This window comes from Phocoena phocoena, chromosome 4, assembly GCF_963924675.1.
Source record: "Phocoena phocoena chromosome 4, mPhoPho1.1, whole genome shotgun sequence".
NCBI classification, from domain to species: Eukaryota; Metazoa; Chordata; class Mammalia; order Artiodactyla; family Phocoenidae; genus Phocoena; species Phocoena phocoena.
In genome coordinates, this window is record NC_089222.1 from 75,463,915 (window position 1) to 75,478,966 (window position 15,052).

General features: G+C 48.3%; 1 protein-coding gene across 1 annotated transcript in view; it reads left to right on the plus strand.

The window, feature by feature from the left end:
* Nucleotides 1-15,052, plus strand: part of SLC12A8 (solute carrier family 12 member 8) — a 113,369-nt gene that overhangs the window by 74,256 nt on the left and 24,061 nt on the right. Inside the window, 2 exon segments of the mRNA XM_065875847.1 lie at nucleotides 975-1,062; nucleotides 9,133-9,279. Of these exon segments, the coding sequence (XP_065731919.1) occupies nucleotides 975-1,062; nucleotides 9,133-9,279 (235 nt within the window).

The following is a 15,052-nucleotide window of genomic DNA, read 5'->3' on the forward strand; positions in this document are numbered from 1 at the left end:
CAGGCTGGGTGCCTTGGGTCTGTTTCTGACCTTCTAGAATCTTCTGTTTTCTCTCTGTACACGGGAAGAAGCTCCTCTGCCTTCACTGGGTAGGCGTGAAAGGTAATGAGATCCCAGACATGACAAGGGCCCGAGAGGGTTAAAGTGCCTGTATTATTTTAACTGTGATGTTTTAAAAAATATTACTGTGTCTGTTTCACCGATGCTGTGTTTGCTTTTAGCTTGTCATGATGGCAGTGTTGCTTCTAGCCAGGTACACAGCACCTGTCTCTGTTTTGTGCTAAATAAGGTGATCTCGTCGGGAAGAAAATGAGGCTGACAGAGAGAAGGATGGGTGTCAGGCAGGAAGGGAAAGAAAGAGCCCTGTCTCGTTTTTGGTCACAGCTGGGAGGTCCCGGGAGGAGCCTTTAGCCCATCCTCCCGCTGTCCAGATGGGGATGAGGCCGCAGGGGTCATGTGACTTGATCGAGGTCACAGGGCATCTGAGGGCAGAGCCAGGTCCCTGCTGGCCTTTCACATTCGGCTTGGCTCTCTGTCACCTGGGGGCCAAGGAACAGCAGGCCTCCGAGGCCTGAAAGATGATCAGCTTGTTTTGCGGCAGGATAATGGGGTGCAGGGCTACCAGTCAGCCCCAGCCTGCATCCTGGCCACCTAGAGGCCTGGTGGGCCGCTGCTCACCCCCAACAATCTCTGTAATGTAAGAAAGAGGCAAAACAATGGTACGTTTATGTGGATATGTGTGTGTGTGTGTGTGTGTGTGTGTGTGTGTGTGTGTGTGTGTATGAAATATGCTAGAGGAGAAAAAGTACTGGAAGCGCCCCCCAGACAAGCTGGGGAGGCTTCATGATGGGCCTTTCTCTGTCCTCTGGGACAGGTCTCCTTGGGAACCCGTAGGCTGAGTGGGGTGGGGTGGGGTGGGATGGGGCTGGGCAACGGCAGGTGGCAGCTCTGCTCCGCTCTTGGGTTTCTTGCAGGTGGTTTCTGTACATCGTCTTTGTCCTCTTGCTGGGCGCCATCTGCACCCGAGGGGCCCTTCGCTATGACTTCCTGATAGCAGAAAAGGTGGGTGAGTCCTGCACTGCCCGACAGGCTCAGGCTGCGGGGTCATTGATCGGCTCTGAGCCGCAGTGGCTGCCTCCCCCTTGCAGCCCTGCCTGGGGATCCATGTAGTCTCGGGCTCAGGACTGAAGTACAGGGGCCAAAACCATGGGGAAGATGCAGGTCCTTCATATGGATCCCTAGACCCGGGTAACAACACCTGAAAAGGCACATGCATGCAGGTGCTAAGTAATGGGGACACAAGCATCCCTTCATGTCGAAAATCAGGGCAGAAGCAATCTGGTCCCCCGAAATCCTGAGCTCCAACAGCCCTTCATTTTTGCCAATAGCCTCCCCTTCCACCACAAGCAGGAAGTGCTACTTGCAAGAAACGGGTGGGAAGGAGGAGGCTGATGGATGGAAAAGAGGGTGGCAAGGTGGAGGCAGATGGTGGAAGCCCAGCGCCAAGGTGAAGGGCGGTGAGAGGCAGGGCTGGAGGCCCCTTGTCCCCTCGGGCTCCCCAGGGAGGTGGCCCCGGGTGGATTTGGCTACAGTATCTTTGTTTCCTGAGCCCTGCACCCTCTGCCCGCAGAAGATTAGCAAATTCCTGATGTTCCACAGCAGCCCTGGAACAGGCTGGAGGTCATGTGACAGTCAAGGACACTCACTTGGCATCTCTAGAACCCAGGAGAATAAGACTTCCACACATTCTTCTGGAAATCCCCCAAAACTCCTATCTTCCTATCAGTTCCCTGGGGGAAAAGTGGGCCCTGAGATTGCTGTCCTGTATCAGAGAGATGCGCCAGGCCAGGGAGGTTTTCTTACTCAGTTAACTCCTGAGTATCTATCACTGCTCATATGTAGGAGAAAGTACCCTTTTCTCTGGTGTGAGGCTTTGCAAAGCAGCCTTGCAGATACATGGAGGGGCACTGCTTGGGGCAACCTGTGGCCGGAAACTCTGAACTACATTTTACAGCTACGTTTGGGCTTGATTTTCACATTACCACAGGTTTCTTTTTCAGGCATGTAGACGCCGGTGTCAGGGTGGTATTTGTTTTTGGGGGATGGGGGATCTTGGCCTTACCGTGTAAGCAGGTTTTAAAAGGGGGAGCGGTTCGGGTAGTGAGAGCCCTGACACCCACCTCCCAGGGCCCAAGGTCTTAGATCCTCCCCCCCCCCAACGCCTCCACCGCAGGCGAGCAAGGTTTACTCTCAGGGGAGGAATCAACATCAGCTTCCCCCACTTATACCTCCGTGCTCGCTGCCGTCTTGCGTTTCATCTCCCAGGGGCCTCTTCTCTAACTGTGGAATGAAAAGCTTGGCCGCATCAGAGGGATTAAAGGCCTCCAGGAGCAGCTGGGCCTTGGCCTGAGGGAGCTGCCGGCTGCTGTCTGCACCATGCCAGTGGCCAGCTAGCTCTGCCCCTTCACAAGCCGGTTCTTCCTCGTGGATTCCCCCACGGAGGTCCCTTCAACCACCAGAGACTCTGATCTGGATGGAGGGAGGCCAGTGATCCCTGGGCGGGGTCTCCTCTCTCCGCTCCTTCCCCGGCTTTGCAGGGAAGCTAAGAACGGGTGTGTGGGAGCCTGGGCAGCCTGTGTCCGAGGAAGGCCACAACAGCAAGCTTGTAAGAGCGTCTCCACGGACAGCGCAGGGGAGACTTCGTGGAATGGATTCCACCACTAATAATAGACTCTTGAATGGGGTCAGGGAGGGGGTGGAGTTTGTCTGAAATGCCACCTGTCCCAGGCACTAAAACAACTAGGCAGGCAAGCCCTTCTGTGGCTGGGGACACCTGCCAAACCATGCCTGGCAAATGCACGTGGGAATGTCACTACGCGCATACCAGGTGAGAGGTGGACAGTTGGATTTTGGAGAGGACAAGAGACTGTTTCCCGGAACAGGCTGTTGTAAAACCTATGAAAGAAAGAAAAGATGGAGGTCTTGATTGTCAGTAGCAAGCAGGGGCCAGCGCAGCAAGTGAGGGAACAGAGACGGAACCAACCAGGGCAGCTCCACAGCAGCAGCGCCCTGGTGCACTGCCCCCTGTGGTCCCCTACAAAGGGGACCATGTGGGATTTTCCCCCCAAAGCCATGAAACCCGGCTTTTCTCCCTTCTTGCCCTTCAGCATCCCTCCTTGGGACTGACCAGGCTGCAGTAGCAGGGACTATATTTGGGCAGTAAGTTGGGCCACAGACAATTGTACTCACGGCACCTGGAGGATGGGAGGGTACAGCACGAGAGGCTGGCAGGTACAGGTGTGGCCTCCTTACGTGGTCCCTTGACACAACCTGCCACCCCGATGTGGTTTTAATAAACTGCTCATCTCTCCCTCACATCTTAGCTGTGGCCTGGGTTCTGAGCTGGCCCACCTCTGAGCTCTCCTGGGCCCAAGGAAGCAAGGCCTCTTCCGTCTGGTCTGTGTGCCCCGAGGGCTGGGCACAGACCTCCAGCGTCCACCCCTTGGCGTTCCTCCTTGTGAAGCTCCTCTGAGCACGTCCCTCTCTTTCTCGCGAGCTTTTTCTGCCAGAACACTTGTCTTCAGTGGCCGCTGGCTGCCCTGGATTCCTTTCCACTGACCTGCAGCGGGTCCGTTCATCTGTTTCTTTCTGGGTTTCCTGCAGCTTCTCTGATCTATTTCTAATTATTTGGCTTCCCAGCCCATGGTTTCTCTCAGAAGTTTCTTTTCACTTTATATCCCTACCCCAGAGGAACTTTTTCCTGGATGTTGCGTGTCAGTCTCACTAATGTTACACTTTCTAAAAAACCCCGAGTACGTCAAGGTGGCTCTGAGGTAATCCGTGTAAAGCACAATACCTGGTGCATAGTAGGTGCTTATTACATTTTGACTCCCTACACACTCCTTGTGGGGATACCCTTACAGATAGGACACATTTTGGGGTGGGGAGATTTTTTCCTATGAATCCACATGTTTAACTGAATAGGAAAAGCCCCAAAAGTGTCAATCCCAATGTTATTGGGTTATAGAAAAAGGAGTTGTATAAAGAGCAGGTATTAGTAGGGGTAAAATTAAATAGATTGAATAATTTTTTCAGACTAAACTTGTATGCAGCCCAAGAAAAAGTGTTTATTACACATCAAAAAGACCAAGTATTTTAGGAGCCCTGGGGCTTGCTAACTAGCGAAAAAAGAACAGACTAAGTAGGAACAGTATCCTCAAAGCATGTTTGTGAAACATGGGGTATCCTAAGGGGAAAACTCTCATCACTCTTGGATTAGACAGTCACGGCTTCCCGCGTTCACAAGCTACGCCTGGGAAGTCGGGGTGAGGCAGGGCTCGTGGCCGGTGGGGTGAGCCCCACCCAGCCCCACCTGCCTGTCCTCTGCCCTCCATCGTGGACACGGCTCTGCCTCTCAGGAAGTGAAGCCAACTTTGTTTCCTTCTGGAAAGTGTCTATCAAGTGAGAGAGGAAACTTGCCTGAAAGTTGCGAAGTTGGTCAACTCATGGAATGAGGACAGTATTAGAAAACTCATGTCTGCAGAAAGAGGGAACTGCTGAGACATTGCCATAGTCATACATTTGGGATCGTAAAGGCGTCAGGAGGTACACCTCAGTAATGTCAAGGGGCCACAGGAATTAAGTAAGGCAGAGTGAGTACCTTGGAAATGACTTTATATTCAGTCCTTCAAGAGAAGAGATCAGCCAGTAGGTTGGTGGGCTCTCTCAATGACTGGAGCTCCAGTGGGAGCTGGGATCAAATACCAAGAGCAGAGAGCCGAATTAACGATTTTCATCAGTAGTTACAAAAAGAGAAATTAGGGTAGTTCACACCCCAGATAATGTTTGAGAAAGACAGCTTTTTGTGATGACTCACGCCGGTGGATGACAGAAAGGCACATTTTACTTTTTCCTAAAGAACTGTTGACACACATCTGCTCAAATAGATTCTTACTTCCACCTGCACTGGCACAGATAGCAAGTTTACAGCCCCATATAAATAGAGAAAATGATTACATTCTGCGCGGCTGGGAGCAAAGCTGTGGAGTTTACTGTTGCACCTGTAAAACCTTGCCCTATGCCAGTTATCTACACGGTCCTCAGGAAATGCTCCCTCCATGGGTGGATGGATGAGAGGAAGGAAGGGGCAGGACTCAGGTGGGAGAGAGAGAGAGAATGGAGTTGTTCTAATATATCCAACCACGAGGACCAACATTTCATTTATTTTTCAGAAAATTGACTGAATAACAGTTTTATATAAAAGAGTGGCAAGTGAGCAGGCCATTCGAAACACAGTTGACAAACTGGACGTAAGTCCACAATTGACACCTGGACAGTTGCCCCTTTGGCCCTCAGCCCCAGGGCTCTGCAGGGATCCTGGGGAGCATTTGTGGGGAGGCTGGCCAGGATGGAAGTCACCATATCACAATCTCATGTTACCAGAGACTTCCTCTGGTCAGTTCCATCACTGAAGGATGCCAGCCTGGGCAGTCTTCTTCCCACTCATGTCCACTGCAAATGGGCAGGCTATAAATGAAAAAGAATTATTTTTATATATTTATTTCTTTATTTTTATTATTATTATTATTTTGTCTGTGTCAGGTCTTAGTTGTGGCACGCAGGCTCCAGAGCACATGGGCTTATTAGTTGCAGCACGCAGAGTCTCTGGTTGTGGCATGCAGGCTCCAGAGTGTGTGGGCTCTGCAGTTGCAGCACGTGGGCTCTCTGGTTGTGGCGTGCAGGCTTAAGTTGCCCTGCGGCATGTGGGATCTTAGTTCCCCGACCGGGGGTTGAACTGGTGTCCCCTGCATCGCAAGACCAAGTCTTAACCACTGTGGACCACCAGGAAAGTCCCTGAAAAAGTTTTTTTTTTTAATTGTTTATTTATTTTTGACAGTGTTGGGTCTTTGTTGCTACGTGCGGGCTTTCTCTAGTTGTGGTGAGCAGGGACTAATCTTTGTTGCAGTGTGCAGGCTTCTTACTGCAGTGGCTTCTCTTGTTGTGGAGCACAGTCTCTAGGTGTGCGGGCTTCAGTCGTTGTGGCACACGGACTCAGTAGTTGTGGCTCACAGGCTCTAGAGCGCAGGCTCAGTAGTTGTGGTGCACAGGCTTAGTTGCTCCACAGCATGTGGGATCTTCCCGGGCCAGGGATCCAACCTGTGTCCCCTGCATTGTCAAGCGGATTCTTAACCACTGTACCACCAGGGAAGTCCCAAGAATTTTTTTTTTTAACTCAAGTGTATATAACCTTTTGGTTAAGAAGCAGTAAAATTTCTGCAAGGAAATACCATGCCTGCCTGTGCTGGAGAATTCTCTGAGGGGAGGATGCAATGAAGACAGTGTACCATGCCCAGTGGCTTTCACCCTCACTGCACATTAGAATCACTGGAGGCCTTTTGAGAAATCAACCATGTCTGTGTCCCATATACTAATTAAAGCAGAACTTCTGGGGTGACTCGTGTATAGCCAGAGTGGAGAACTACTGGGTCAGATTTTCCAAAAAAAGCTTTTGATAAAATTTCATCACAGAGTCCATTAAAAGAAAAAAAGTCAACAGACAGAAACAAAGGTTACAGATGAATGATTGTATCTCAGGATGGATCAGGGATTGATACTGGGACCAGTTTATCTGACAATTTTATAAGACATCCAGGGCACGAGTCACAGTGAAGCCGTGAAGCTTTATGACTTCAGCGGGCACTTGCTGAACCCTGTGTGCCAGACTTAGGTGTGGCAGGGAGGGGCCAGGATGCATGAGACTCAGGAGTTTATGGCCCGCTGGCAAGATGGGCCGTGAGCGTAATTAACTGCACCACAGGGTAGGAAATAACATGCCATGGGAGCATACAAATGAAGTGAGGGAAACGTTAGATGACGTTAACTTCTTCTGGTAGTAAAGTGGTAAGAAGGGTGTGAGTGAGATAGTTGTAAGATACCCATGACATTGAAGAAAAGAGGAGAGATTCATTGGGGATCAAGATGAGGCCATGCATTTAGGGAGAAGTCATCCACACTGAATTAAGGAAAATGTAGGCTCTATAGTGGACCTTAGTCTTGTCCATCAAACTTCTGTCCTCCCTGACCATTTGGGGGTTATCCCCCCTGTGTGAGGGCTTGAAGGGAGTGAGCCCCATTTAATATTATAGGAGTCCAAATGACCAGACTCTCACTTGCCTGTCCCTTTGTGGCCCTGGTAGGGCATGTGACTGAGGCTGGGCCCATCAGATGCTCCAAATGTGATGAATGAGGCAAAGATAAAGGTATGGTGAGGATTCATCTTTAGGGCAGCAGGTGCTGGTCGCAGCTTGGTCAGACTGCTCCTGTTCAGGAGTCTGAATGTGCCTCCAGCCTTGGGTCTCGCCTTTACCCGAGCCTGATCTTTCAGTCTCCTGACGACCGATCCTATGACCCTTCTAGTAGCCTACAAATATATTCTTAAAAAAATATTTCCATGGACTTCTCTGATGGTCCAGGGGTAAAGAATCCACCTTCCAACACAGGGGACGTGAGTTCGATCCCTGGTCGGGGAACTAAGATCCCACATGCCGCAGGACAACTAAGCCCGCGTGCCACAACTACTGAGCTCACGCTCCGCAAACTACAGAGCCCACGCACCCTGGAGCCCACGTGCCACAACTAGAGAGAGAAAACCTGCATGCCACAACTAGAGAGAAGCCTGCGTGCTGCCACGACAGATCCCGTGTGCCACAACTGAGGCCCGACTCAGCCAAAGAAAATAATAATAAAGTTTAAAAAATTTTTGTTAAAAAAAATATTTCCGGTCAAGAATCCTGGCTGATGCAGGTTTCTGGTGATAATTTATGGGCCAGGAAAGAGGTCTAGCCAGTGTTCCATATAGCTTGATGCCACTGACCCAGTGCATTTGCTAAAGCAAGGAAGTAAAAACTGGGGTGAGGAGAGTCTTCATGGAGAAGGGCGTAAGTAACAAAACTGAAAATGAAATCTAACCCAACTGTAATAGTTGGACAATTAAGCACTTAGAGTACACAGTTCGGGGCGTTTGCCTAAAGTAAAGTAGAAAGGAGAAGGTACCTCAAATGCTCAAGAAAAGAGAGAGACTTCCCTGTGGGTGCAGATGAGGTCCAGCTCAGGAGGGAGAGATAGATTCGTGACAGACAGTGTGGGACACAGCTGCATGGCCAGCAGCAGTGATCTGTGCAAGGTGACACCAAGCAGAACAGCTCTGCCCTCTCTTATTCTATCTGTTGTTGGTGCTTTCTGGGCCATGTGGGTCCTGGATCTCATTCTTTTGCTCAGCATTTATGTTTCTGTGTTGGCACCAAGTGGACCAGGATGAACCAGACGGGAGCCCTGCAGAAATGAAGCCAGTGGAAGCGATGGTGTGCCCCAACCTCATGCTGAGGTGCAGCGGATCCCAGAGGAGCACCAGGCACACCTGGTGACGGGCTGGGGGTGGCCTCATGGAGGAGCGGAGATTTGTCCTGAGTCTTGAAGCACAATTGGGAGTTTAAGAGACCGACAATGAGTAGATTAGGGGTGTGGACAGAGGGTTCCAGCAGGCAGAGAAATCATGCTGATAGACTCTGTGCAGGGTGTGGGGCTGGAAGAGTCACAGACCAGGAAGAGCCAGGTGTGTCAGGGGGATGGAGAGCCATTGGTGTTTTTATGGCAGGGGCGTTATGATCAGATGTGCATTTAGGTCACACTGGCAGAGGCTTGGGGACAGAGCTTAGCCACTTAGCGTTGGTGGTGGTGGTGGTTCTCAAAGGATAGTCCCCAGACCATCTGCATCAGCATCACCTAGACACTTGATAGAAATCCAGATGTGGGGCCCTACCCCAGACCTACTGAATCAGAAACTCTGAGGTAAGGTCCAGAAATCCGTGTTTCAACAAGCACTCCGGATGAATCTGACGCACACTTAGTTTGAGAACCTCTGTGTGTAGTCTGTACAAGAAGTGATGGTGGGTCAAACTCAAATGGTAGCAGTGCCAAGGAAGTGGGGTGGGGCTGGCGTATTGGAAATATATCCAGGATGTTGAATCTAGAGGATTTATGGTCAGATGGGGTATGGGTGGGTGGGTGCCAGGGGAGAGAAAGGTACGTAAGCCAGGTTCTGACACTGGATAATGAAACTGCTTCCTCATATAGGTGTCCCTGGTGGGATTCGTGTTCCTTTTGGGCTTATACATCTCGTCCCTGGCCTCCTGTATGGGAGGCCTCTACGGAGCACCCCGGATCCTGCAGTGCATTGCCCAGGAGAAAGTGATTCCTGCGCTGGCCTGTCTGGGGCAAGGAGTGAGTGACCTTTTCTTTGAGAAATGTACATTTTGCCACTAACCTGATCGTTGGCCAATAAATTGCTTAAGTCTTTCTGATAAGAGCCGCTGGTCCGCTTCTGGTGGGGAGAAACAAGAATGCACCCCTGTCCTCTGGCTGCTTTAGTCTGGGGCCAATGGACAAAGTGTCTGTCAATGTCGCAACCACCTAGGGCCCTTTAGCGCTGGGTTAGCTAAACCGTCACCGTAGCACTGTGGACCCTGCACAGCAGGGAGAGGGAGTGCCACAACCTTTAATAAAAATAAATTCTGGGGCTTCCCTGGTGGCGCAGTGGTTGAGAGTTCGCCTGCCGATGCAGGGGATGCGGGTTCGTGCCCCGGTCCAGGAAGATCCCACATGCCGCGGAGCGGCTGGGCCCGTGAGCCATGGCCGCTGAGCCTGTGCATCCGGAGCCTGTGCTCCGCAACGGGAGAGGCCACAGCAGTGAGAGGCCCGTGTACTGCAAAAAATAATAAAAATAAATAAATAAATAAATTCTGGATCCTCCAAGTTTAGCCTAGAGGGAAGAATCTCTTCGTGAGGAGGGGAGCTGGCCCTTGCAGTTCTAACTGTATCCCGGAGGTTCACCTTCCCTTTGGGGTTGCTTTAGGATGATTCCTCACACCTCTGGTCTCTGGGCTCTCATCACGGCCCAAACCCTAATACAACTTGGTTGAGTCATGGAACCATCAAATGAGACATTCCTAAAACCGAAGGGGTGACAGGAGAAAGAAACAGAACCCCACTTTCCAAACATGTGTTTTGCAAGCTGTAGTTGATTTCTATGTGGTTGGAACACCACAGGGGTCCTCCCCACCCCCTTCCCATGCCCATCCCTCCTCTTGTTTGGGGCCACATAGTTACAAGTCACCTTTAATTCCTCCCTTTACCTTCCTCCACTTCTTATCCACCAGTCAGCGTGGGTGGGTAGGACAAATGACTGTCATCTTTAGTACCTTCCATGTGGTCTATGCCCTTTATTCTATTTTTATTTCATTTATTTTTTATTAGATAATATGTGTACAGGGTTCAAAACTAAAAATGATATAAAAGGCACCCTGAGAATTTTTGCTCCTGTCATGAGTCTTCCTACTCTTTCTTCATCTGCGCCCATGCCTTACCAGTAGATGGTTTTATTAGTTTTTTAGGAATCCTTCTCTCTTCTATTTTTACAAAGATTGGTTCTACCCTCTTGCACTGTTGGTGGGAATGTAAATTGATACAGCCACTATGGAGAACAGTATGGAGGCTCCTTAAAAAACAAAAAATAGAACTATATACGACCCAGCAATCCCACTACTGGGCATATTCCCTGAGAAAACCGTAATTCAAAAAGAGTCATGTACCAAAATGTTCATTGCAGCTCTACTTACAATAGCCAGGACATGGAAGCAACCTAAGTGTCCATCAACAGATGAATGGATAAAGAAGATATGGCACATATATACAATGGAATATTACTCAGCCATAAAGAGAAATAAAATTGAGTTATTCGTAGTGAGGTGGATGGACCTAGAGTCTTGTCATATAGAGTGAAGGAAGTCAGAAAGAGAAAAACAAATACTGTATGCTAACACATATATACGGCATCTAAAAAAAAATGGTCTGAAGAATCTAGGGGCAGGACATGAATAAAGACGCATTCGTAGAGAATGGACTTGAGGACACGGGGAGGGGGAAGGGTAAGCCGGAATGAAGTGAGAGAGTGGCATGGACATATATACACTACCAAATGTAAAATGTAACTAGTGGGAAGCAACCGCATAGCACAGGGAGATCAGCTAGGTGCTTTGTGACCACCTAGAGGGGTGGGATAGGGAGGGTGGAAGGGAGATGCAAGAGGGAGGAGATATGAGGATATGTGTATATGTATAGCTGATTCACTTTGTTATACAGCAGAAACTAACACACCACTGTAAAGCAATTATACTCCAATAAAGATGTTTTAAAAAAAAGATTGTGTTCTATATACATTGTTCTGTACCTTGCTTTTCTTCATATAATATAGCTTGGAAATTGATCTTTTCACATAAATATAGAGAGAACTTTCTCATTCTTTTTCCATCATGTGTATATGCTGTAGTTTATTAACCAGTTCCCTATAGATAGTATGGCTTCCAGTAAACAGTGCTACAGAGGATACTCGTGTGTGTGTGTGTGTGTGTGTGTGTGTGTGTGTGTGTGTACAATTTTGTACATGTGCAAATAGATATAGGATAAATTTTCATAAGTGGGCTTGCTGATCAAAAGGTAAGTACATTTTTAGCATTAATAGATATTTTGCCAAAACACCTTCCATGGAATTTGTATCATTTTGTACTTCTACCAGTGATGTATGAGAGTTCCTGTTTCCCAATAGCCATCATGACTGTTAGACTCAGGACAAAAGACCCTGCTTTATAGGACTCTGTTCTGGGCTCTAAGAAATTCATGAGGTCAAGGGGACCTGCCTTTCTAGATCCCATACCCACCTTCTAGACCATGGTCCAGGTATCCTACACCCTGGAATTTCCTTCCCAGATGTCCCCCAGCCTAAATGCAGGGTCTGTCAGGGCGTCTTCCCTGAACCTGTCCATTTTAGGGCTAGGGTGTGGGCTGAGAATCCACATGTGGGTGTGAGCCCGCCCTGCAGTGTGGTCTAGGAAGACAAGAGTTGCCGGTGGGCGGTGAGCTGGATCCTGCAGTGAGGAGCTCCAGGGAGTGCAAGAACTCTAAACTTGAACCTGGCCTTCCCCATCGTCCTGAAGTTATATTTGCCGAGGAAGGAAGACAGAACGTACTTGATTTAACGGTTATGAGCTGGGTTTATAATTGTGCGTACCTGGACACAGGGCGTGTGGCTCGCCATTTGCGCTCGTGCCTGACACCACAGTGTCAGATGAGCCTGTCTACAGCTCAGTGTCAGGTATGAATTTTTGCCAGTTGTGCGGTGAGACATGGCGTCTTAAGATACTTGTGATCTGCATTACCCTTATTAGGAAAGGTGTTGAACACCGTTTCCCCTAAGAGTCGTTTGCATTTTTTTTTTCTGTGATTGTTCACCTTTTTCTTCTAAATTGTCAGATGCTGTTCTTTGTTACATGTATTACAAATATTTTCTCTAGTTGTCACAGGCCTTTTGGAGGAATATTTTTTGTCAAAGCTTCTTTACATATGATTAAATTTTACTAGTACATTTTTTCTTTTAATGGGGGAGAGAGGAAACTTTAAAAAATTTTTGAGGTGTATTCAGCATACAGAAAAGGGCATAAAATCAATATGAACAGCTTAAACAATGACTATGAAGTGAACATTGTGTAACCTCCACCCAAGAACACTGCCAGCCCCTGATGCCACCCTCCACATACCCTCTCTGGTCAGAGCCCTGTCCCTCTCACTGTGGAAGCTACTATCCATATCCCTGTGATGATTTCCTTGCTTTCTCTGTGGTTTTACTCAGGAAACTTTTTCTGAAAGGGGCCAAATAGTAAATATTTTAGGCTTTGCAGGCCCTATGGTCTCTGTCACAACTGCTCAACTCTGCTGTTGTAGCTCGAAAGTTGCCACAGACAGTACCTAATGGGGTAAGGGTGGCTGTCTTCCAATAAAACTTTATTTGTGGACACTGAAATTAGAATTTCATGTAATTTTCAGGTGTCACAAAATATTACTCTTCTTTGATTTTTTTCCTAACTCTTTACAAATGTAAAACTATCTTTAGCTCGTGGGCATACATAAACAGATGGTGTCCAGATCTGGCCCAGGAGCCATGGTTTGCCAACTCTGGATTACATCCTAGTTCAGTGTTGCCTGTTTTTTTTTTTTTTTTTTTTATGCGTTACGCGGGCCTCTCACTGTTGTGGCCTCTCCCGTCGCGGAGGACAGGCTCCGGACGCGCAGGCTCAGCGGCCATGGCTCACGGGCCCAGCCGCTCCGCGGCATGTGGGATCCTCCCAGACCGGGGCACGAACCCGTGTCCCCTGCATCGGCAGGCGGACTCTCAACCACTGCGCCACCAGGGAAGCCCCTGTTTTTTAAACTTTATATAAATGTGGCATGCTTCTTTCATGCATCATTATGTGTATGTGATTTATCCGTGTTTTTGCTTGTAGCAGCGTCTTGTTTATTATCATCTCTATATAGCATTTCCTCATTTGCTGCAGTTTATTTACTCATCTTGCTGTCATGATACGTCCCAGTTTGGGACTGTTACAGACAGTGCAGCAAACATTCTTGTAGTAGACTTGTTCACGTGTGGCGTTCTTGCAGACCCTGCACCCATTAGTGGAATTGCTCAATTGTAAGGTGTGTATATCTTCACTTACTAGATAACACCAAACTCTTTTTCCAAAGTAGTTGTGTTAATTTACACTCCTATCAGCAGTGAGTGAGTGTTCCCATTCCTCTGTGTTCTTGCCAATACTTGAGATTATTAGATGTTTTCATTTTTGCCAATCTGGTGGGTGTTTAATGGTATCTCACTATAGTTTGTTTTTATTTTTGTTTTTTGAGATACACGGGCCTCTCACTGTTGTGGCCTCTCCCGTTGCGGAGCACAGGCTCTGGACGCTCAGGCTCAGCGGCCATGGCTCACGGGCCCAGCTGCTCCGCGGCATGTGGGATCCTCCCGGACCGGGGCACGAACCCGTGTCCCCTGCATCGGCAGGCGGACTCTCAACCACTGCACCACCAGGGAAGCCCTCATATGTTTAATAGACATTCTTTTGCACATTTGTTTTAGTGGGTTGTCTGTCTTCTAATTATTTTGTAGGGATTCTTTGTATATTCTGCATTACCCTTTGTCAGTTACACGTGTCACAAATACCTTTTCCCGTTCTGTGACTTGACTTTTCTTAATGTGTCTTTTGGTAACAGAAGTTCACGTGTGACTATTTTATCACTTTCCAACCCACGCTTGTCAAAGTCCTTTCCTGGACCACTTGCATTTCCTACAGTTTACCTAAGACCTCCTTCCGCTTACCTAGGACCCTCCTTTTAAGTTTTTCTTAGTTCGTGAGGATTTATTTTACCCTTGGTAGTTTTATTGTTAGAGTATGCTAAATAGCTGTAGCAAATATACCCCAAAATGTAATTTTCAAAAACAATAAAATGTATTTTTACTCCTTTTTCTAAAAAAAATTTTACTCTGAGGTTCTAGGGAAGGTGTTTCAAGTCAACAGGGCCTCTGATCCTCAGAGACTCAGGCCATGATGACTTCACTGTCTTCATCTGGTGACTTTGAAGATTGCACTCTGTTCCAACCCTCAGTAAGGGGAACGCGCTGGAGGAGCATACCTGGGAGGTTCACAGGTCAGATCTGAAAGTGGCTGACGTGCCTGCCCCTTCCATCACAGAGTGCTGGTATAAAGGATATGGGAGCAGTGGTTAGATCCTGTGTCTATCCTGAGAGTAAGACTGACAATATTTACTGGAGGAGAATGAGTGAGTGAGAAGAGGCATCAAGAATTTTGCTTGACTGAGCAACTAGAAGGATGGAGTGGCCATTTTCTGAGGTGGAGAAGCTGCAGGGGAGTAGATTTGAGAGGCAGGACATTGGAGGATCAGCAGTTTGGTTTTGGAAATATTAGGTTTGAGATCCTATTAGACATCAACCGGAAATGTTGAGCAGATAGTTGAATATTTAAGTCTGGATTTCCGGGGAACATTTCAGGCTGGAGATTCAAATTTGGGAGCTGAGAGCATTAAGTGAGTATTTGAAGCCATGAGGCTGATCGAAATCCTAGAGAGGGAACATAGACAGAGAAGAGAAGGG